This window comes from Telmatherina bonti, assembly GCF_933228915.1.
Source record: "Telmatherina bonti genome assembly, chromosome: 4".
Classification (NCBI taxonomy): domain Eukaryota; kingdom Metazoa; phylum Chordata; class Actinopteri; order Atheriniformes; family Telmatherinidae; genus Telmatherina; species Telmatherina bonti.
In genome coordinates, this window is record NC_136622.1 from 40,418,801 (window position 1) to 40,441,525 (window position 22,725).

General features: G+C 47.6%; 2 protein-coding genes across 2 annotated transcripts in view; both read left to right on the plus strand.

Moving 5' to 3' along the window:
* abcd1 (ATP-binding cassette, sub-family D (ALD), member 1) overlaps positions 1-8,018 on the plus strand; it is a gene marked incomplete at its 3' end in the record, with an annotated part of 300,493 nt that extends 292,475 nt beyond the window's left edge. Inside the window, exon 16 of the mRNA XM_079238616.1 lies at positions 7,922-8,018. Coding sequence (XP_079094742.1) covers positions 7,922-8,018 — 97 coding nt within the window. The remainder of the gene's footprint in view (positions 1-7,921) is intronic.
* Positions 8,019-8,192: 174 nt separating this feature from the next.
* LOC306754600 (plexin-B3-like) overlaps positions 8,193-22,725 on the plus strand; it is a gene marked incomplete at its 5' end in the record, with an annotated part of 70,452 nt that continues 55,919 nt past the window's right edge. The window contains one exon of the mRNA XM_079238617.1: positions 8,193-8,197. Coding sequence (XP_079094743.1) covers positions 8,193-8,197 — 5 coding nt within the window. The remainder of the gene's footprint in view (positions 8,198-22,725) is intronic.

The window sequence follows — 22,725 nt, forward strand, 5'->3', positions numbered from 1 at the left end:
TAGTATTACTACATACGCGTCAGAGTGTAGTATCACTGCATACGCGTCAGAGTGTAGTATTACTACATACGCGTCAGAGTGTAGTATTACTACATACGCGTCAGAGTGTAGTATTACTACATACGCGTCAGAGTGTAGTATTACTACATACGCGTCAGAGTGTAGTATTACTACATACGCGTCAGTGTAGTATTACTACATACGCGTCAGAGTGTAGTATCACTACATACGCGTCAGAGTGTAGTATCACTACATACGCGTCAGAGTGTAGTATTACTACATACGCGTCAGAGTGTAGTATTACTACATACGCGTCAGAGTGTAGTATTACTACATACGCGTCAGAGTGTAGTATCACTACATACGCGTCAGAGTGTAGTATTACTACATACGCGTCAGAGTGTAGTATCACTGCATACGCGTCAGAGTGTAGTATTACTACATACGCGTCAGAGTGTAGTATTACTACATACGCGTCAGAGTGTAGTATTACTACATACGCGTCAGAGTGTAGTATCACTACATACGCGTCAGAGTGTAGTATCACTACATACGTGTAAGAGTGTAGTATTACTACATACACGTCAGAGTGAAGTATTACTACAAACGTGTGTAGTGTTAGTACATACATGTAAGAGTGTAGTATTACTACATACACGTTAGAGTGTAGTATTGCTACATACGCATTAGAGTGTAGTATTACTACATACATGTCAGAGTGTAGTATTATTACATACGTGGTAGAATGTAGTATTACTACATACATGTAAGAGTGTAGTATTACTACATACGTGTCAGAGTTTAGTCTTACTACATACGTGTCAGAGTGTAGTATTACTACGAACATGTTTTTAGTATTAGTACATACGTGTCAGAGTGTAGTGTTACTACAAACATGTGTGTAGTATTAGTACATACATGTCAGAGTGTAGTTACTATATACGTGTCAGAGTGTAGTATTACTACAAACGTGTGTGGTGTTAGTACATACATGTAATAGTGTAGTATTACTACATACACGTTAGAGTGTAGTATTACTACATACATGTTAGAGTGTAGTATTACAACATACATGTCACAGTTTAGTATTACTACATTCTTGTCAGAGTGTAGTATTACTACATACGGGTCAGAGTATAGTATTAATACAAACATTTGTGAAGTATAAGTACATACATGTCAGAGTGTTGTATTACCAAAAGCGCGTCAGAGTGTAGTGTTACTACATACGTGTCAGGGTTTAGTATTACTACATACATGTAAGAGTGTAGTATTTCTACATACGTGTAAGAATGTAGTATTACTACATATGTGTCAGAGTGTAGTATTACTACATACGTGTCAGAGTGTAGTATTATTCCATACGTGTAGGAGTGTAGTATTACTACATACGTGTCAGAGTTTAGTATTACTACATACGTCTCAGAGTGTAGTATTACTACAAACATGTGTGTAGTATTAGTACATACATGTAAGAGTGTAGAATTACTACATACACGTTAGAGTGTAGTATTATTACATGCGTGTCAGAGTGTAGTATTACTACATACGCATTAGAGTGTAGTATTACTACAAACATGTGTGTAGTATTAGTACATACATGTAAGAGTGTAGTATTACTACATACATGTAAGAGTGTAGTGTTACGACATACGTGTCAGAGTGTAGTATTACTACATACGCATTAGAGTGTAGTGTTACTACATACGTGTCAGAGTGTAGTATTACTACATACGCGTCAGAGTGTAGTATTACTACAATCATTTGTGACGTATAAGTACATAAATGTCAGAGTGTAGTATTACTACATACATGTCAGAGTGTAGTATTGCTACATACATGTCAGAGTGTAGTATTGCTACATACGTGTCAGAGTGTAGTATTACTACATACATGTAAGAGTGTAGTATTACTACATACGTGTCAGAGTGTAGTATTACTACATACATGTAAGAGTGTAGTATTACTACATACGTGTCGGAGTGTAGTATTACTACATACGTGTCAGAGTGTAGTATTGCTGGATACACGTCAGAGTGTAGTATTACTACATACGTGTCAGAGTGTAGTATTACTACATACGTGTCGGAGTGTAGTATTACTACATACGTGTCAGAGTGTAGTATTGCTGGATACACGTCAGAGTGTAGTATTACTACATACGCGTCAGAGTGTGGTATTACTACATACGCGTCAGAGTGTGGTATTACTACATACGCGTCAGAGTGTAGTATTACTACATACGCGTCAGAGTGTAGTATTACTACATACGCGTCAGAGTGTAGTATCACTACATACGCGTCAGAGTGTAGTATTACTACATACGCGTCAGTGTAGTATTACTACATACGCGTCAGAGTGTAGTATCACTACATACGCGTCAGAGTGTAGTATTACTACATACGCGTCAGTGTAGTATTACTGCATACGCGTCAGAGTGTAGTATCACTACATACGCGTCAGAGTGTAGTAGCACTGCATACGCGTCAGAGTGTAGTATTACTACATACGCGTCAGAGTGTAGTATCACTACATACGCGTCAGAGTGTAGTATCACTACATACGCGTCAGAGTGTGGTATTACTACATACGCGTCAGAGTGTAGTATCACTGCATACGCGTCAGAGTGTAGTATCACTGCATACGCGTCAGAGTGTAGTATCACTGCATACGCGTCAGAGTGTAGTATTACTACATACGCGTCAGAGTGTAGTATTACTACATACGCGTCAGAGTGTAGTATCACTACATACGCGTCAGAGTGTAGTATCACTACATACGCGTCAGAGTGTGGTATTACTACATACGCGTCAGAGTGTAGTATTACTACATACGCGTCAGAGTGTGGTATTACTACATACGCGTCAGAGTGTGGTATTACTACATACGCGTCAGAGTGTAGTATTACTACATACCCGTCAGTGTAGTATTACTACATACGCGTCAGAGTGTAGTATCACTACATACGCGTCAGAGTGTAGTATTACTACATACGTGTCAGAGTGTAGTATTAGCACATACGTGTCAGAGTGTAGTATCACTACATACGCGTCAGAGTGTAGTATTACTACATACGCGTCAGAGTGTAGTATTACTACATACGCGTCAGAGTGTAGTATCACTACATACGCGTCAGAGTGTAGTATTACTACATACGCGTCAGAGTGTAGTATTACTACATACGCGTCAGAGTGTGGTATTACTACATACGCGTCAGAGTGTAGTATTACTACATACGCGTCAGAGTGTAGTATCACTGCATACGCGTCAGTGTAGTATTACTGCATACGCGTCAGAGTGTAGTATCACTACATACGCGTCAGAGTGTAGTATCACTGCATACGCGTCAGAGTGTAGTATTACTACATACGCGTCAGAGTGTAGTATCACTACATACGCGTCAGAGTGTGGTATTACTACATACGCGTCAGAGTGTGGTATTACTACATACGCGTCAGAGTGTGGTATTACTACATACGCGTCAGAGTGTAGTATTACTACATACGCGTCAGAGTGTAGTATTACTACATACCCGTCAGAGTGTAGTATTACTACATACACGTCAGAGTATAGTATTACTACATACACGTCAGACTGTAGTATTACTACATTCTTCTCAGAATGTAGCAGTACTATATACGCGTCAGAGTGTAGTATTACTACAAACATGTGCGACGTATAAGTACATACATATTAGAGTGTCGTATTACTGCATACACGTCAGAGTGTAGTATTACTACATACGCGCCAGAGTGTAGTATTAGTACATACATGTCAGGGTGTAGTATTACCACAAACGCTTCAGTGTAGTATTTCTACTTACGTGTCAGAGTGTAGTATTACTACATACGTGTAAGAGTGTAGTATTACTACATACACGTCAGAGTGAAGTATTACTACAAACGTGTGTAGTGTTAGTACATACATGTAAGAGTGTAGTATTGCTACATACGCGTTAGAGTGTAGTATTACTACATACATGTCAGAGTGTAGTATTATTACATACGTGGTAGAATGTAGTATTACTACATACATGTAAGAGTGTAGTATTACTACATACGTGTCAGAGTTTAGTCTTACTACATACGTGTCAGAGTGTAGTATTACTACGAACATGTGTGTAGTATTAGTACATACATGTCAGAGTGTAGTTACTATATACGTGTCAGAGTGTAGTATTACTACAAACGTGTGTGGTGTTAGTACATACATGTAATAGTGTAGTATTACTACATACACGTTAGAGTGTAGTATTACTACATACATGTTAGAGTGTAGTATTACAACATACATGTCACAGTTTAGTATTACTACATTCTTGTCAGAGTGTAGTATTACTACATACGGGTCAGAGTATAGTATTAATACAAACATTTGTGAAGTATAAGTACATACATGTCAGAGTGTTGTATTACCAAAAGCGCGTCAGAGTGTAGTGTTACTACATACGTGTCAGGGTTTAGTATTACTACATACATGTAAGAGTGTAGTATTTCTACATACGTGTAAGAATGTAGTATTACTACATATGTGTCAGAGTGTAGTATTACTACATACGTGTCAGAGTGTAGTATTATTCCATACGTGTAGGAGTGTAGTATTACTACATACGTGTCAGAGTTTAGTATTACTACATACGTCTCAGAGTGTAGTATTACTACAAACATGTGTGTAGTATTAGTACATACATGTAAGAGTGTAGAATTACTACATACACGTTAGAGTGTAGTATTATTACATGCGTGTCAGAGTGTAGTATTACTACATACGCATTAGAGTGTAGTATTACTACAAACATGTGTGTAGTATTAGTACATACATGTAAGAGTGTAGTATTACTACATACATGTAAGAGTGTAGTGTTACTACATACGCATTAGAGTGTAGTATTACTACATACGTGTCAGAGTGTAGTATTACTACATACGCGTCAGAGTGTAGTATTACTACAATCATTTGTGACGTATAAGTACATACATGTCAGAGTGTAGTATTACTACATACGTGTCACAGTGTAGTATTACTACAAACATGTAAGAGTGTAGTATTACTACGTACACGTCAGAGTGTAGTATTAGTACATACATGTCAGGGTGTAGTATTACCACAAACGCGTCAGTGTAGTATTTCTACTTACGTGTCAGAGTGTAGTATTACTACATACGTGTAAGAGCGTAGTATTACTACATACACGTCAGAGTGAAGTATTACTACATACATGTCAGTGTAGTATTACTACATATATGATAGTGTACTATTACTACATACGTGTCACAGTGTAGAATTACTACATACGTGTCAGAGTGTAGTATTACTACATATGTGTCAGAGTGTAGTATTACTACAAACATGTGTGTAGTGTTAGTACATACATGTAAGAGTGTAGTATTACTACATACACGTTAGAGTGTAGTATTGCTACATACGCATTAGAGTGTAGTATTACAACATACGTGTCAGAGTATAGTATTAATACGTACGTGTCAGAGTGTAGTATTACTACATTCTTGTCAGAGTGTAGTATTACTATATACGTGTCAGAGTGTAGTATTACTACAAACATGTAAGGATGTAGTATTACTACATACGTGTCAGAATATAGTATTACTACATACATGTCAGACTATAGTATTACTACATTCTTCTCAGAATGTAGTAGTACTACATACGCGTCAGAGTGTAGTATTACTACAAACATGTAAGAGTGTAGTATTACTACATACGTGTCAGAGTCTAGTATTACTACATACGTGTCAGAGTGTAGTATTACTACGAACATGTGTGTAGTATTAGTACATACATTTCAGAATGTAGTAATTCTACATAAGTGTCAGAGTGTACTATTACTACATACGTGTCACGGTTTAGTATTACTACATACGTGTCAGAGTGTAGTGTTACTACAAACGTGTGTAGTATTAGTACATACATGTCAGAGTGTACTATTACTACCTACGTGTCAGAGTGTACTATTACTACAAACGTGTGTAGTGTTAGTACATACATGTAAGAGTGTAGTATTACTACATACACGTTAGAGTGTAGTATTGCTACATACGCATTAGAGTGTAGTATTACTACATACATGTCAGAGTGTAGTATTACAACATACGTTACAGAGTATAGTATTAGTACGTACGTGTCAGAGTGTAGGATTACTACATACATGTCAGAGTTTAGTTATGACTATATTCTTGTCAGAGTGTAGTGTTACTACATACGTGTCAGGGTTTAGTATTACTACATACATGTAAGAGTGTAGTATTACTACATATGTGTCAGAGTGTAGTATTACTACATACGTGTCAGAGTGTAGTATTATTCCATACGTGTAGGAGTGTAGTATTACTACATACGTGTCAGAGTTTAGTATTACTACATACGTCTCAGAGTGTAGTATTACTACAAACATGTGTGTAGTATTAGTACATACATGTAAGAGTGTAGAATTACTACATACACGTTAGAGTGTAGTATTATTACATGCGTGTCAGAGTGTAGTATTACTACATACGCATTAGAGTGTAGTATTACTACAAACATGTGTGTAGTATTAGTACATACATGTAAGAGTGTAGTATTACTACATACATGTAAGAGTGTAGTGTTACGACATACGTGTCAGAGTGTAGTATTACTACATACGCATTAGAGTGTAGTATTACTACATACGTGTCAGAGTGTAGTATTACTACATACGTGTCAGAGTGTAGTATTACTACAATCATTTGTGACGTATAAGTACATACATGTCAGAGTGTAGTATTACCAAAAGAGTGTAGTATTACTACATACGTGTCAGAGTGTAGTATTACTACATACATGTAAGAGTGTAATATTATACATACATGTAAGAGTGTAGTATTACTACATACATGTAAGAGTGTAGTATTGCTACATAAGTGTCAGAGTGTAGTATTACTACATACGTGTCAGAGTGTAGTATTACTACATACGTGTCAGAGTGTAGTATTACTACATACGTGTCAGAGTGTAGTATTACTACATACGTGTCAGAGTGTAGTATTGCTACATACGTGTCAGAGTGTAGTATTACTACATACATGTAAGAGTGTAGTATTACTACATACGTGTCAGAGTGTAGTATTACTACATACATGTCAGAGTGTAGTATTGCTACATACGTGTCAGAGTGTAGTATTACTACATACATGTAAGAGTGTAGTATTGCTACATAAGTGTCAGAGTGTAGTATTACTACATACGTGTCAGAGTGTAGTATTACTACATACGTTTCAGAGTGTAGTATTACTACATACGTGTCAGAGTGTAGTATTACTACATACGTGTCGGAGTGTAGTATTGCTGGATACACGTCAGAGTGTAGTATTACTACATACGTGTCGGAGTGTAGTATTACTACATACGTGTCGGAGTGTAGTATTGCTGGATACACGTCAGAGTGTAGTATTACTACATATGTGTCAGAGTGTAGTATTACTACATATGTGTCAGAGTGTAGTATTACTACATACGTGTCGGAGTGTAGTATTGCTGGATACACGTCAGAGTGTAGTATTACTACATACGTGTCGGAGTGTAGTATTACTACATACGTGTCAGAGTGTAGTATTACTACATACGTGTCGGAGTGTAGTATTGCTGGATACACGTCAGAGTGTAGTATTACTACATACGTGTCGGAGTGTAGTATTACTACATACACGTCAGAGTGTATGTAGTAAACATACTACTGGTGTTAGGGGTGCAGGGGGTGACTGGTAGATCAGCTGTTCACCAGTTTCTTGTCCGGACCAGGTCTGGTCTGGACCAGGTGCGGTGAGACCGTGTGGGACAGGAATGGATCTTCTGGTCTTGGTCGTATGAAGCGTGGCGGTGGGCGTGGCCTGTATTGGTTAGCAGCGACTCGCTCTAACCACTTCTTCTTCTTCTGTGACAGGAAGTACCACTCCCACGTGCTGCAGTTTGACGGAGAAGGAGGGTGGAGGTTTGAACCTCTGGACGCCTCCACCCGCGTCTCGCTGCAGGTGTGTTGAAGGTTCACTTGTTTTCCTCACGTCCACAGCCTCAGGTGACCCGTCCAGTGGGCGGGTCCAGGTGGGTCCGGATCCTCCAGCCCTGCTGGACTGGATCTGATCCGTGATTACCAGAACCTCTCAGACCGCCTCTGCAGGTTGCCACGGCAACCATCACAGCCACAAAGACAGCACATGGGGTGTGTGTGTGTGTTAGGATGTGTGTGTGTTTGTGTTAGGGTGTGTGTGTGTGTGTTAGGGTGTGTGTGTGTGTGTTAGGGTGTGTGTGTGTGTGTGTGTTAGGGTGTGTGTGTGTGTGTTAGGGTGTGTGTGTGTGTGTTAGGGTGTGTGTGTGTGTGTGTGTTAGGGTGTGTGTGTGTGTGTGTGTTAGGGTGTGTGTGTGTGTTAGGGTGTGTGTGTGTGTGTTAGGGTGTGTGTGTGTGTGTGTGTTAGGGTGTGTGTGTGTGTTAGGGTGTGTGTGTGTGTGTTAGGGTGTGTGTGTGTGTGTTAGGGTGTGTGTGTGTGTGTGTGTTAGGGTGTGTGTGTGTGTTAGGATGTGTGTGTGTGTGTTAGGGTGTGTGTGTGTGTTAGGGTGTGTGTGTGTGTTAGGATGTGTGTGTGTGTTAGGGTGTGTGTGTGTTAGGATGTGTGTGTGTGTGTGTGTTAGGGTGTGTGTGTGTGTGTTAGGGTGTGTGTGTGTGTGTGTTAGGGTGTGTGTGTGTGTTAGGGTGTGTGTGTGTGTGTTAGGGTGTGTGTGTGTGTGTGTGTTAGGGTGTGTGTGTATGTGTTAGGGTGTGTGTGTGTGTGTTAGGGTGTGTGTGTGTGTTAGGATGTGTGTGTGTGTGTTGTTAGGGTGTGTGTGTGTGTTAGGGTGTGTGTGTGTGTGTGTTAGGCTGTGTGTGTTAGGGTGTGTGTGTGTGTTAGGGTGTGTGTGTGTGTTAGGGTGTGTGTGTGTTCGGGAGAGGTTAAGGTGTGGGGAGATGAAGCAGCCAATCAGCAGCCTGCTCTTTGTCATGTGACTGCCTGCAGGAGCTGATTGATGTATCTCCGATACCAGAACCGGGACCGGTTGTTTACCCGTAGACGGGGTTGTTTACCCGTAGACGGGGTAGTTTACCCGTAGACGGGGTCGTTTACCCGTAGACGGAGTCGTTTACCTGCAGACGGGGTCGTTTACCTATAGAGGCGGTCGTTTACCTGCAGACGGGGTCGTTTACCTATAGAGGCGGTCGTTTACCTGTGGGGGGGTCGTTTACCTGTAGACGGGGTCTTTTACCTGTAGACGGAGTCGTTTACCCGTAGACGGGGTAGTTTACCTGTAGACGGGGTCGTTTACCCGTAGACGGGGTCGTTTACCTATAGAGGCGGTCGTTTACCTGTGGGGGGGTCGTTTACCTGTAGACGGGGTCTTTTACCTGTAGACGGAGCCGTTTACCCGTAGACGGGGTAGTTTACCCGTAGACGGGGTCGTTTACCCGTAGACGGGGTCGTTTACCCGTAGACGGGGTCGTTTACCCGTAGACGGGGTCGTTTACCCGTAGACGGGGTAGTTTACCTGTAGACGGGGTAGTTTACCTGTAGACGGGGTAGTTTACCTGTAGACGGAGTCGTTTACCCGTAGACGGGGTAGTTTACCCGTAGACGGGGTCGTTTACCCGTAGACGGGGTCGTTTACCTATAGAGGCGGTCGTTTACCTGTGGGGGGGGTCGTTTACCCGTAGACGGGGTAGTTTACCTGTAGACGGGGTCGTTTACCCGTAGACGGGGTCGTTTACCTATAGAGGCGGTCGTTTACCTGTGGGGGGGGTCGTTTACCTGTAGACGGGGTCGTTTACCCGTAGACGGTGTCGTTTACCTGTAGATGGGGTCGTTTACATGTAGACGGAGTCGTTTACCTGTAGACGGGGTCGTTTACCTATAGAGGGGGGGTCGTTTACCTGTAGAGGGGGTCGTTTACCCGTAGACGGGGTCGTTTACCTATAGAGGCGGTCGTTTACCTGTGGGAGGGTCGTTTACCTGTAGACGGGGTTGTTTACCTGTAGAGGGGGTCGTTTACCTGTAGACGGAGTCGTTTACCTGTAGACGGGGTTGTTTATCTATAGAGGGTGGGTCGTTTACCTGTAGATGGGGTCGTTTACATGTAGACGGGGTTGTTTACCTGTAGACGGAGTCGTTTACCTGTAGACGGGGTTGTTTACCTATAGAGGGGGGGTCGTTTACCTGTAGACGGGGTTGTTTACATGTAGATGGGGTCGTTTACATGTAGACGGGGTTGTTTACCTGTAGACGGAGTCCTTTACCTGTAGACGGGGTTGTTTACCTGTAGACGGAGTCGTTTACCTGTAGACGGGGTTGTTTACCTATAGAGGGGGGGTCGTTTACCTGTAGACGGGGTCGTTTACCTGTAGAGGGGGTCGTTTACCCGTAGACGGGGTTGTTTACCTGTAGACGGAGTCGTTTACCTGTAGACGGGGTTGTTTACCTATAGAGGGGGGGTCGTTTACCTGTAGAGGGGGTCGTTTACCCGTAGACGGAGCCGTTTACCCGTAGACGGGGTCGTTTACCTGTAGACGGGGTCGTTTACCCGTAGAGGGGGTCGTTTACCTGTAGACGGAGTCGTTTACCTGTACACGGGGTCGTATACCTATAGAGGCGGTCGTTTACCTGTCGGGGGGTCGTTTACCTGTAGACGGGGTTTTTTACCCGTAGACGGAGTCGTTTACCCGTAGACGGGGTCGTTTACCCGTAGACGGGGTTGTTTACCTGTAGACGGAGTCGTTTACCTGTTGACGGGGTTGTTTACCTGTTGACGGGGTTGTTTACCTATAGAGGGGGTCGTTTACCTGTAGACGGGGTCGTTTACCTGTAGAGGGGGTCGTTTACCTGTAGACGGGGTCGTTTACCTGTAGAGGGGGTCGTTTACCTGTAGACGGGGTCGTTTACCTGTAGACGGGGTTTTTTACCCGTAGACGGAGTCGTTTACCTGTAGACGGGGTCTTTTACCTGTAGACGGAGCCGTTTACCCGTAGACGGAGCCGTTTTCCCGTAGACGGGGTCGTTTACCCGTAGACGAGTTTGTTTACCCGTAGACGGGGTCGTTTACCTGTAGACGGGGTCGTTTACATGTAGATGGGGTCGTTTACATGTAGACGGGGTTGTTTACTTGTAGACGGGGTCGTTTACATGTAGACGGGGTTGTTTACTTGTAGACGGAGTCGTTTACCTGTAGACGGGGTTGTTTACCCATAGAGGGGGGGTCGTTTACCTGTAGAGGGGGTCGTTTACCCGTAGACGGGGTCGTTTACCTTTAGAGGCGGTCGTTTACCTGTGGGAGGGTTGTTTACCTGTAGACGGGGTTGTTTACCTGTAGAGGGGGTCGTTTACCTGTAGACGGACTCGTTTACCTGTAGACGGGGTCGTTTACCTATAGAGGCGGTCGTTTACCTGTGGACGGGGTCGTTTACCCGTAGACGGGGTAGTTTATCCGTAGACGGGGTAGTTTACCTGTAGACGGGGTCGTTTACCCGTAGACGGGGTAGTTTATCAGTAGACGGGGTCGTTTACCTGTAGACGGGGTCGTTTACCCGTAGACGGGGTTGTTTACCTGTAGACGGGGTCGTTACCTGTAGACGGGGTAGTTTACCTGTAGATGGGGTCGTTTACCTGTAGACGGGGTAGTTTACCCGTAGACGGGGTAGTTTACCCGTAGACGGGGTAGTTTACCCGTAGACGGGGTCTTTTACCTGTAGACGGAGTCGTTTACCTGTTGATGGGGTCGTTTACCTGTAGACGGAGTCGTTTACCTGTAGATGGGGTCGTTTACATGTAGATGGGGTCTTTTACCCGTAGACGGAGTCGTTTACCCGTAGACGGGGTCTTTTACCCGTAGACAGAGTCGTTTACCCGTAGACGGGGTAGTTTACCCGTAGACGGGGTTGTTTACTTGTAGACGGAGTCGTTTACTTGTAGACGGAGTCGTTTACCTTTAGACGGGGTTGTTTACTTGTAGACGGAGTCGTTTACCTGTAGACGGGGTTGTTTACCTATAGAGGGGAGGTCGTTTACCTGTAGAGGGGGTCGTTTACCCGTAGACGGGGTCGTTTACCTATAGAGGCGGTCGTTTACCTGTGGGAGGGTCGTTTACCTATAGAGGCGGTCGTTTACCTGTGGGGGGGTCGTTTACCCGTAGACGGGGTTTTTTACCCGTAGACGGGGTAGTTTACCCGTAGACGGGGTAGTTTATCCGTAGACGGGGTAGTTTACCTGTAGACGGGGTCGTTTACCCGTAGACGGGGTTGTTTACCTGTAGACGGAGTCGTTTACCTGTAGACGGGGTTGTTTACCTGTAGACGGAGTCGTTTACCTGTAGACGGGGTTGTTTACCTATAGAGGGGGGGTCGTTTACCTGTAGAGGGGGTCGTTTACCCGTAGACGGGGTTGTTTACCTATAGAGGGGGGTCGTTTACCTGTAGAGGGGGTCGTTTACCCGTAGACGGGGTCGTTTACCCGTAGACGGGGTCGTTTACCCGTAGACGGGGTCGTTTACCCGTAGACGGGGTCGTTTACCTGTAGACGGAGTCGTTACCTGTAGACGGGGTAGTTTATCCGTAGACGGGGTAGTTTACCTGTAGACGGGGTCGTTTACCCGTAGACGGGGTTGTTTACCTGTAGACGGAGTCGTTTACCTGTAGACGGGGTTGTTTACCTATAGAGGGGGGGTCGTTTACCCGTAGAGGGGGTCGTTTACCCGTAGACGGAGTCGTTTACCCGTAGACGGAGTCGTTTACCTGTAGACGGGGGTTGTTTATCTATAGAGGGTGGGTCGTTTACCTGTAGATGGGGTCGTTTACATGTAGATGGGGTCGTTTACATGTAGACGGGGTTGTTTACCTGTAGACGGAGTTGTTTACCTATAGAGGGGGGGTCGTTTACCTGTAGAGGGGGTCGTTTACCCGTAGACGGGGTTGTTTACCTGTAGACGGAGTCGTTTACCTGTAGACGGGGTTGTTTACCTGTAGACGGGGTTGTTTACCTATAGAGGGGGTCGTTTACCTGTAGACGGGGTCGTTTACCCGTAGAGGGGGTCGTTTACCCGTAGACGGGGTTGTTTACCTGTAGACGGAGTTGTTTACCTGTAGACGGGGTTGTTTACCTATAGAGGGGGGGTCGTTTACCTGTAGAGGGGGTCGTTTACCCGTAGACGGGGTTGTTTACCCGTAGACGGAGCCGTTTACCCGTAGACGGGGTCGTTTACCTGTAGACGGGGTTGTTTACCTGTAGAGGGGGTCGTTTACCTGTAGACGGAGTCGTTTACCTGTACACGGGGTCGTTTACCTATAGAGGCGGTCGTTTACCTGTCGGGGGGTCGTTTACCTGTAGACGGGGTTTTTTACCCGTAGACGGAGTCGTTTACCCGTAGACGGGGTCGTTTACCCGTAGACGGGGTTGTTTACCTGTAGACGGAGTCGTTTACCTGTAGACGGGGTTGTTTACCTATAGAGGGGGTCGTTTACCTGTAGACGGGGTCGTTTACCTGTAGAGGCGGTCGTTTACCTGTGGGGGGGTCGTTTACCTGTAGACGGGGTTTTTTACCCGTAGACGGAGTCGTTTACCTGTAGACGGAGTCGTTTACCTGTAGACGGGGTCGTTTACCTGTGGGGGGGTCTTTTACCTGTAGACGGGGTCTTTTACCTGTAGACGGAGCCGTTTTCCCGTAGACGGGGTCGTTTACCCGTAGACGGGGTCGTTTACCCGTAGACGGGGTCGTTTACCCGTAGATGGGGTCGTTTACATGTAGACGGGGTCGTTTACTTGTAGACGGGGTTGTTTACTTGTAGACGGGGTCGTTTACTTGTAGATGGGGTCGTTTACATGTAGATGGGGTCGTTTACATGTAGACGGGGTTGTTTACTTGTAGACGGAGTCGTTTACCTGTAGACGGGGTTGTTTACCTATAGAGGGGGGGTCGTTTACCTGTAGAGGGGGTCGTTTACCTTTAGAGGCGGTCGTTTACCTGTGGGAGGGTCGTTTACCTATAGACGGGGTCGTTTACCTATAGAGGTGGTCGTTTACCTGTGGACGGGGTCGTTTACCCGTAGACGGGGTAGTTTATCCGTAGACGGGGTAGTTTACCTGTAGATGGGGTCGTTTACCCGTAGACGGGGTAGTTTATCCGTAGACGGGGTAGTTTACCTGTAGACGGGGTCGTTTACCCGTAGACGGGGTTGTTTACCTGTAGACGGGGTCGTTACCTGTAGACGGGGTAGTTTACCTGTAGATGGGGTCGTTTACCTGTAGACGGGGTAGTTTACCCGTAGACGGGGTAGTTTACCCGTAGACGGGGTCTTTTACCCGTAGACGGAGTCGTTTACCTGTAGACGGGGTCGTTTACCTGTAGACGGAGTCGTTTACCTGTAGATGGGGTCGTTTACATGTAGATGGGGTCTTTTACCCGTAGACGGAGTCGTTTACCCGTAGACGGGGTCTTTTACCCGTAGACAGAGTCGTTTACCCGTAGACGGGGTAGTTTACCCGTAGACGGGGTTGTTTACTTGTAGACGGAGTCGTTTACCTGTAGACGGGGTTGTTTACTTGTAGACGGAGTCGTTTACCTGTAGACGGGGTTGTTTACCTATAGAGGGGAGGTCGTTTACCTGTAGACGGGGTCGTTTACATGTAGACGGGGTCGTTTACCTATAGAGGCGGTCGTTTACCTGTGGGAGGGTCGTTTACCTGTAGACGGGGTTGTTTACCTGTAGAGGGGGTCGTTTACCTGTAGACGGAGTCGTTTACCTGTAGACGGGGTCGTTTACCTATAGAGGCGGTCGTTTACCTGTGGGGGGGTCATTTACCCGTAGACGGGGTTTTTTACCCGTAGACGGGGTAGTTTACCTGTAGACGGGGTCGTTTACCCGTAGACGGGGTAGTTTATCCGTAGACGGGGTAGTTTACCTGTAGACGGGGTCGTTTACCCGTAGACGGGGTTGTTTACCTGTAGACGGAGTCGTTTACCTGTAGACGGGGTTGTTTACCTATAGAGGGGGTCGTTTACCCGTAGACGGGGTTGTTTACCTATAGAGGGGGGTCGTTTACCTGTAGAGGGGGTCGTTTACCCGTAGACGGGGTTGTTTACCCGTAGACGGGGTCGTTTACCCGTAGACGGGGTCGTTTACCTGTAGACGGAGTCGTTACCTGTAGACGGGGTAGTTTACCTGTAGATGGGGTCGTTTACCTGTAGACGGGGTAGTTTACCCGTAGACGGGGTCGTTTACCCGTAGACGGGGTCGTTTACCCGTAGACGGGGTCGTTTACCTGTAGACGGAGTCGTTACCTGTAGACGGGGTAGTTTACCTGTAGACGGGGTTGTTTACCCGTAGACGGGGTCGTTTACCCGTAGACGGGGTTGTTTACCCGTAGACGGGGTCGTTTACCTGTAGACGGGGTCGTTTACCTGTAGACGGAGTCGTTACCTGTAGACGGGGTAGTTTACCTGTAGATGGGGTCGTTTACCTGTAGACGGGGTCTTTTACCCGTAGACGGAGTCGTTTACCCGTAGACGGAGTCGTTTACCTGTAGACGGGGTCTTTTACCCGTAGACGGAGTCGTTTACCCGTAGACGGGGTCGTTTACCCGTAGACGGGGTCGTTTACCCGTAGACGGGGTCGTTTACCCGTAGACGGGGTCGTTTACCCGTAGACGGAGTCGTTCACATGTAGACGGGGTTGTTTACTTGTAGACGGAGTCGTTTACCTGTAGACGGGGTCGTTTACATGTAGATGGGGTCGTTTACATGTAGACGGGGTCGTATACCTATAGAGGCGGTCGTTTACCTGTCGGGGGGTCGTTTACCTGTAGACGGGGTTTTTTACCCGTAGACGGAGTCGTTTACCCGTAGACGGGGTCGTTTACCTGTTGACGGGGTTGTTTACCTGTTGACGGGGTTGTTTACCTATAGAGGGGGTCGTTTACCTGTAGACGGGGTCGTTTACCTGTAGAGGGGGTCGTTTACCTGTAGACGGGGTCGTTTACCTGTAGAGGGGGTCGTTTACCTGTAGACGGGGTCGTTTACCTGTAGACGGGGTTTTTTACCCGTAGACGGGGTTTTTTACCCGTAGACGGAGTCGTTTACCTGTAGACGGGGTCTTTTACCTGTAGACGGAGCCGTTTACCCGTAGACGGAGCCGTTTTCCCGTAGACGGGGTCGTTTACCCGTAGACGAGTTTGTTTACCCGTAGACGGGGTCGTTTACCTGTAGACGGGGTCGTTTACATGTAGATGGGGTCGTTTACATGTAGACGGGGTTGTTTACTTGTAGACGGGGTCGTTTACATGTAGATGGGGTCGTTTACATGTAGACGGGGTTGTTTACTTGTAGACGGAGTCGTTTACCTGTAGACGGGGTTGTTTACCCATAGAGGGGGGGTCGTTTACCTGTAGAGGGGGTCGTTTACCCGTAGACGGGGTCGTTTACCTTTATAGGCGGTCGTTTACCTGTGGGAGGGTTGTTTACCTGTAGACGGGGTTGTTTACCTGTAGAGGGGGTCGTTTACCTGTAGACGGACTCGTTTACCTGTAGACGGGGTCGTTTACCTATAGAGGCGGTCGTTTACCTGTGGACGGGGTCGTTTACCCGTAGACGGGGTAGTTTATCCGTAGACGGGGTAGTTTACCTGTAGACGGGGTCGTTTACCCGTAGACGGGGTCGTTTACCCGTAGACGGGGTCGTTTACCTGTAGACGGGGTCGTTTACCCGTAGACGGGGTTGTTTACCTGTAGACGGGGTCGTTACCTGTAGACGGGGTAGTTTACCTGTAGATGGGGTCGTTTACCTGTAGACGGGGTAGTTTACCCGTAGACGGGGTAGTTTACCCGTAGACGGGGTAGTTTACCCGTAGACGGGGTAGTTTACCCGTAGACGGGGTCTTTTACCTGTAGACGGAGTCGTTTACCTGTTGATGGGGTCGTTTACCTGTAGACGGAGTCGTTTACCTGTAGATGGGGTCGTTTACATGTAGATGGGGTCTTTTACCCGTAGACGGAGTCGTTTACCCGTAGACGGGGTCTTTTACCCGTAGACAGAGTCGTTTACCCGTAGACGGGGTAGTTTACCCGTAGACGGGGTTGTTTACTTGTAGACGGAGTCGTTTACTTGTAGACGGAGTCGTTTACCTTTAGACGGGGTTGTTTACTTGTAGACGGAGTCGTTTACCTGTAGACGGGGTTGTTTACCTATAGAGGGGAGGTCGTTTACCTGTAGAGGGGGTCGTTTACCCGTAGACGGGGTCGTTTACCTATAGAGGCGGTCGTTTACCTGTGGGAGGGTCGTTTACCTGTAGACGGGGTCGTTTACCTATAGAGGCGGTCGTTTACCTGTGGGGGGGTCGTTTACCCGTAGACGGGGTTTTTTACCCGTAGACGGGGTAGTTTACCTGTAGACGGGGTCGTTTACCCGTAGACGGGGTAGTTTATCCGTAGACGGGGTAGTTTACCTGTAGACGGGGTCGTTTACCCGTAGACGGGGTTGTTTACCTGTAGACGGAGTCGTTTACCTGTAGACGGGGTTGTTTACCTGTAGACGGAGTCGTTTACCTGTAGACGGGGTTGTTTACCTATAGAGGGGGGGTCGTTTACCTGTAGAGGGGGTCGTTTACCCGTAGACGGGGTTGTTTACCTATAGAGGGGGGTCGTTTACCTGTAGAGGGGGTCGTTTACCCGTAGACGGGGTCGTTTACCCGTAGACGGGGTCGTTTACCCGTAGACGGGGTCGTTTACCTGTAGACGGAGTCGTTACCTGTAGACGGGGTAGTTTATCCGTAGACGGGGTAGTTTACCTGTAGACGGGGTCGTTTACCCGTAGACGGGGTTGTTTACCTGTAGACGGAGTCGTTTACCTGTAGACGGGGTTGTTTACCTATAGAGGGGGGGTCGTTTACCCGTAGAGGGGGTCGTTTACCCGTAGACGGAGTCGTTTACCTGTAGACGGGGGTTGTTTATCTATAGAGGGTGGGTCGTTTACCTGTAGATGGGGTCGTTTACATGTAGATGGGGTCGTTTACATGTAGACGGGGTTGTTTACCTGTAGACGGAGTCGTTTACCTGTAGACGGGGTTGTTTACCTATAGGGGGGGGTCGTTTACCTGTAGACGGGGTTGTTTACCTATAGAGGGGGGGTCGTTTACCTGTAGAGGGGGTCGTTTACCCGTAGACGGGGTTGTTTACCTGTAGACGGAGTCGTTTACCTGTAGACGGGGTTGTTTACCTGTAGACGGGGTTGTTTACCTATAGAGGGGGTCGTTTACCTTTAGACGGGGTCGTTTACCTGTAGAGGGGGTCGTTTACCCGTAGACGGGGTTGTTTACCTGTAGACGGAGTTGTTTACCTGTAGACGGGGTTGTTTACCTATAGAGGGGGGGTCGTTTACCTGTAGAGGGGGTCGTTTACCCGTAGACGGGGTTGTTTACCCGTAGACGGAGCCGTTTACCCGTAGACGGGGTCGTTTACCTGTAGACGGGGTTGTTTACCTGTAGAGGGGGTCGTTTACCTGTAGACGGAGTCGTTTACCTGTACACGGGGTCGTTTACCTATAGAGGCGGTCGTTTACCTGTCGGGGGGTCGTTTACCTGTAGACGGGGTTTTTTACCCGTAGACGGAGTCGTTTACCCGTAGACGGGGTCGTTTACCCGTAGACGGGGTTGTTTACCTGTAGACGGAGTCGTTTACCTGTAGACGGGGTTGTTTACCTATAGAGGGGGTCGTTTACCTGTAGACGGGGTCGTTTACCTGTAGAGGCGGTCGTTTACCTGTGGGGGGGTCGTTTACCTGTAGACGGGGTTTTTTACCCGTAGACGGAGTCGTTTACCTGTAGACGGAGTCGTTTACCTGTAGACGGGGTCGTTTACCTGTGGGGGGGTCTTTTACCTGTAGACGGGGTCTTTTACCTGTAGACGGAGCCGTTTTCCCGTAGACGGGGTCGTTTACCCGTAGACGGGGTCGTTTACCCGTAGACGGGGTCGTTTACCCGTAGACGGGGTCGTTTACCCGTAGATGGGGTCGTTTACATGTAGACGGGGTCGTTTACTTGTAGACGGGGTTGTTTACTTGTAGACGGGGTCGTTTACTTGTAGACGGAGTCGTTTACCTGTAGATGGGGTCGTTTACATGTAGATGGGGTCGTTTACATGTAGACGGGGTTGTTTACTTGTAGACGGAGTCGTTTACCTGTAGACGGGGTTGTTTACCTATAGAGGGGGGGTCGTTTACCTGTAGAGGGGGTCGTTTACCTTTAGAGGCGGTCGTTTACCTGTGGGAGGGTCGTTTACCTGTAGACGGGGTTGTTTACCTGTAGAGGTGGTCGTTTACCTGTAGACGGAGTCGTTTACCTATAGACGGGGTCGTTTACCTATAGAGGTGGTCGTTTACCTGTGGACGGGGTCGTTTACCCGTAGACGGGGTAGTTTATCCGTAGACGGGGTAGTTTACCTGTAGATGGGGTCGTTTACCCGTAGACGGGGTAGTTTATCCGTAGACGGGGTAGTTTACCTGTAGACGGGGTCGTTTACCCGTAGACGGGGTTGTTTACCTGTAGACGGGGTCGTTACCTGTAGACGGGGTAGTTTACCTGTAGATGGGGTCGTTTACCTGTAGACGGGGTAGTTTACCCGTAGACGGGGTAGTTTACCCGTAGACGGGGTCTTTTACCTGTAGACGGAGTCGTTTACCTGTAGACGGGGTCGTTTACCTGTAGACGGAGTCCTTTACCTGTAGACGGGGTTGTTTACCTATAGAGGGGAGGTCGTTTACCTGTAGACGGGGTCGTTTACATGTAGACGGGGTCGTTTACCTATAGAGGCGGTCGTTTACCTGTGGGAGGGTCGTTTACCTGTAGACGGGGTCGTTTACCTGTAGACGGAGTCGTTTACCTGTAGACGGGGTCGTTTACCTATAGAGGCGGTCGTTTACCTGTGGGGGGGTCGTTTACCCGTAGACGGGGTTTTTTACCCGTAGACGGGGTAGTTTACCTGTAGACGGGGTCGTTTACCCGTAGACGGGGTAGTTTACCTGTAGACGGGGTCGTTTACCCGTAGACGGGGTTGTTTACCTGTAGACGGAGTCGTTTACCTGTAGACGGGGTTGTTTACCTATAGAGGGGGTCGTTTACCCGTAGACGGGGTTGTTTACCTATAGAGGGGGGTCGTTTACCTGTGGAGGGGGTCGTTTACCCGTAGACGGGGTTGTTTACCCGTAGACGGGGTCGTTTACCCGTAGACGGGGTCGTTTACCTGTAGACGGAGTCGTTACCTGTAGACGGGGTAGTTTACCTGTAGATGGGGTCGTTTACCTGTAGACGGGGTAGTTTACCCGTAGACGGGGTCGTTTACCCGTAGACGGGGTCGTTTACCTGTAGACGGAGTCGTTACCTGTAGACGGGGTAGTTTACCTGTAGACGGGGTTGTTTACCCGTAGACGGGGTCGTTTACCCGTAGACGGGGTTGTTTACCCGTAGACGGGGTCGTTTACCTGTAGACGGGGTCGTTTACCTGTAGACGGAGTCGTTACCTGTAGACGGGGTAGTTTACCTGTAGATGGGGTCGTTTACCTGTAGACGGGGTCTTTTACCCGTAGACGGAGTCGTTTACCCGTAGACGGAGTCGTTTACCTGTAGACGGGGTCTTTTACCCGTAGACGGAGTCGTTTACCCCGTAGACGGGGTCGTTTACCCGTAGACGGGGTCGTTTACCCGTAGACGGGGTCGTTTACCCGTAGACGGAGTCGTTCACATGTAGACGGGGTTGTTTACTTGTAGACGGAGTCGTTTACATGTAGATGGGGTCGTTTACATGTAGACGGGGTCGTTTACTTGTAGACGGAGTCGTTTACCTGTAGACGGGGTTGTTTACCTATAGAGAGGGGGGTCGTTTACCTGTAGAGGGGGTCGTTTACCCGTAGACGGGGTCGTTTACCTTTAGAGGCGGTCGTTTACCTGTGGGAGGGTCGTTTACCTGTAGACGGGGTTGTTTACCTGTAGAGGGGGTCGTTTACCTGTAGACGGAGTCGTTTACCTATAGAGGCGGTCGTTTACCTGTGGACGGGGTTGTTTACCCGTAGACGGGGTAGTTTATCCGTAGACGGGATAGTTTACCTTTAGACGGGGTCGTTTACCCGTAGACGGGGTTGTTTACCTGTAGACGGGGTCGTTACCTGTAGACGGGGTAGTTTACCTGTAGATGGGGTCGTTTACCTGTAGACGGGGTAGTTTACCCGTAGACGGGGTAGTTTACCCGTAGACGGGGTAGTTTACCTGTAGACGGGGTCTTTTACCTGTAGACAGAGTCGTTGACCCGTAGACGGGGTAGTTTACCCGTAGACGGGGTTGTTTACTTGTAGACGGAGTCGTTTACCTGTAGACGGGGTTGTTTACTTGTAGACGGAGTCGTTTACCTGTAGACGGGGTTGTTTACCTATAGAGGGGAGGTCGTTTACCTGTAGAGGGGGTCGTTTACCCGTAGACGGGGTCGTTCACACTATAGAGGCGGTCGTTTACCTGTGGGAGGGTCGTTTACCTGTAGACGGGGTTGTTTACCTGTAGAGGGGGTCGTTTACCTGTAGACGGAGTCGTTTACCTGTAGACGGGGTCGTTTACCTATAGAGGCGGTCGTTTACCTGTGGGGGGGTCGTTTACCCGTAGACGGGGTTTTTTACCCGTAGACGGGGTAGTTTACCTGTAGACGGGGTCGTTTACCCGTAGACGGGGTAGTTTATCCGTAGACGGGGTAGTTTACCTGTAGACGGGGTCGTTTACCCGTAGACGGGGTTGTTTACCTGTAGACGGAGTCGTTTACCTGTAGACGGGGTTGTTTACCTATAGAGGGGGGGTCGTTTACCTGTAGAGGGGGTAGTTTACCCGTAGACGGGGTTGTTTACCTATAGAGGGGGTCGTTTACCCGTAGACGGGGTTGTTTACCTATAGAGGGGGGTCGTTTACCTGTAGAGGGGGTCGTTTACCCGTAGACGGGGTTGTTTACCCGTAGACGGGGTCGTTTACCCGTAGACGGGGTCGTTTACCTGTAGACGGGGTCGTTTACCCGTAGACGGGGTCGTTTACCTGTAGACGGGGTCGTTTACCTGTAGACGGAGTTGTTACCTGTAGACGGGGTAGTTTACCTGTAGACGGGGTTGTTTACCCGTAGACGGGGTCGTTTACCCGTAGACGGGGTCGTTTACCTGTAGACGGAGTCGTTACCTGTTGACGGGGTAGTTTACCCGTAGACGGAGTCGTTACCTGTAGACGGGGTCTTTTACCCGTAGACGGAGTCGTTTACCTGTAGACGGGGTCTTTTACCCGTAGACGGAGTCGTTTACCCGTAGACGGGGTCGTTTACCCGTAGACGGGGTCGTTTACCCGTAGACGGAGTCGTTTACCCGTAGACGGGGTCGTTTACCCGTAGACGGAGTCGTTTACCCGTAGACGGGGTCGTTTACCCGTAGACGGAGTCGTTTACCCGTAGACGGGGTAGTTTACCCGTAGACGGAGTCGTTTACCCGTAGACGGGGTCGTTTACCCGTAGACGGGGTCGTTTACCCGTAGACGGGGTCGTTTACCCGTAGACGGAGTCGTTTACCCGTCGACGGGGTCGTTTACCCGTAGACGGGGTCGTTTACCTGTAGACGGGGTCGTTTACCTGTAGAGGCGGTCGTTTACCTGTGGGGGGGTCGTTTACCTGTAGACGGG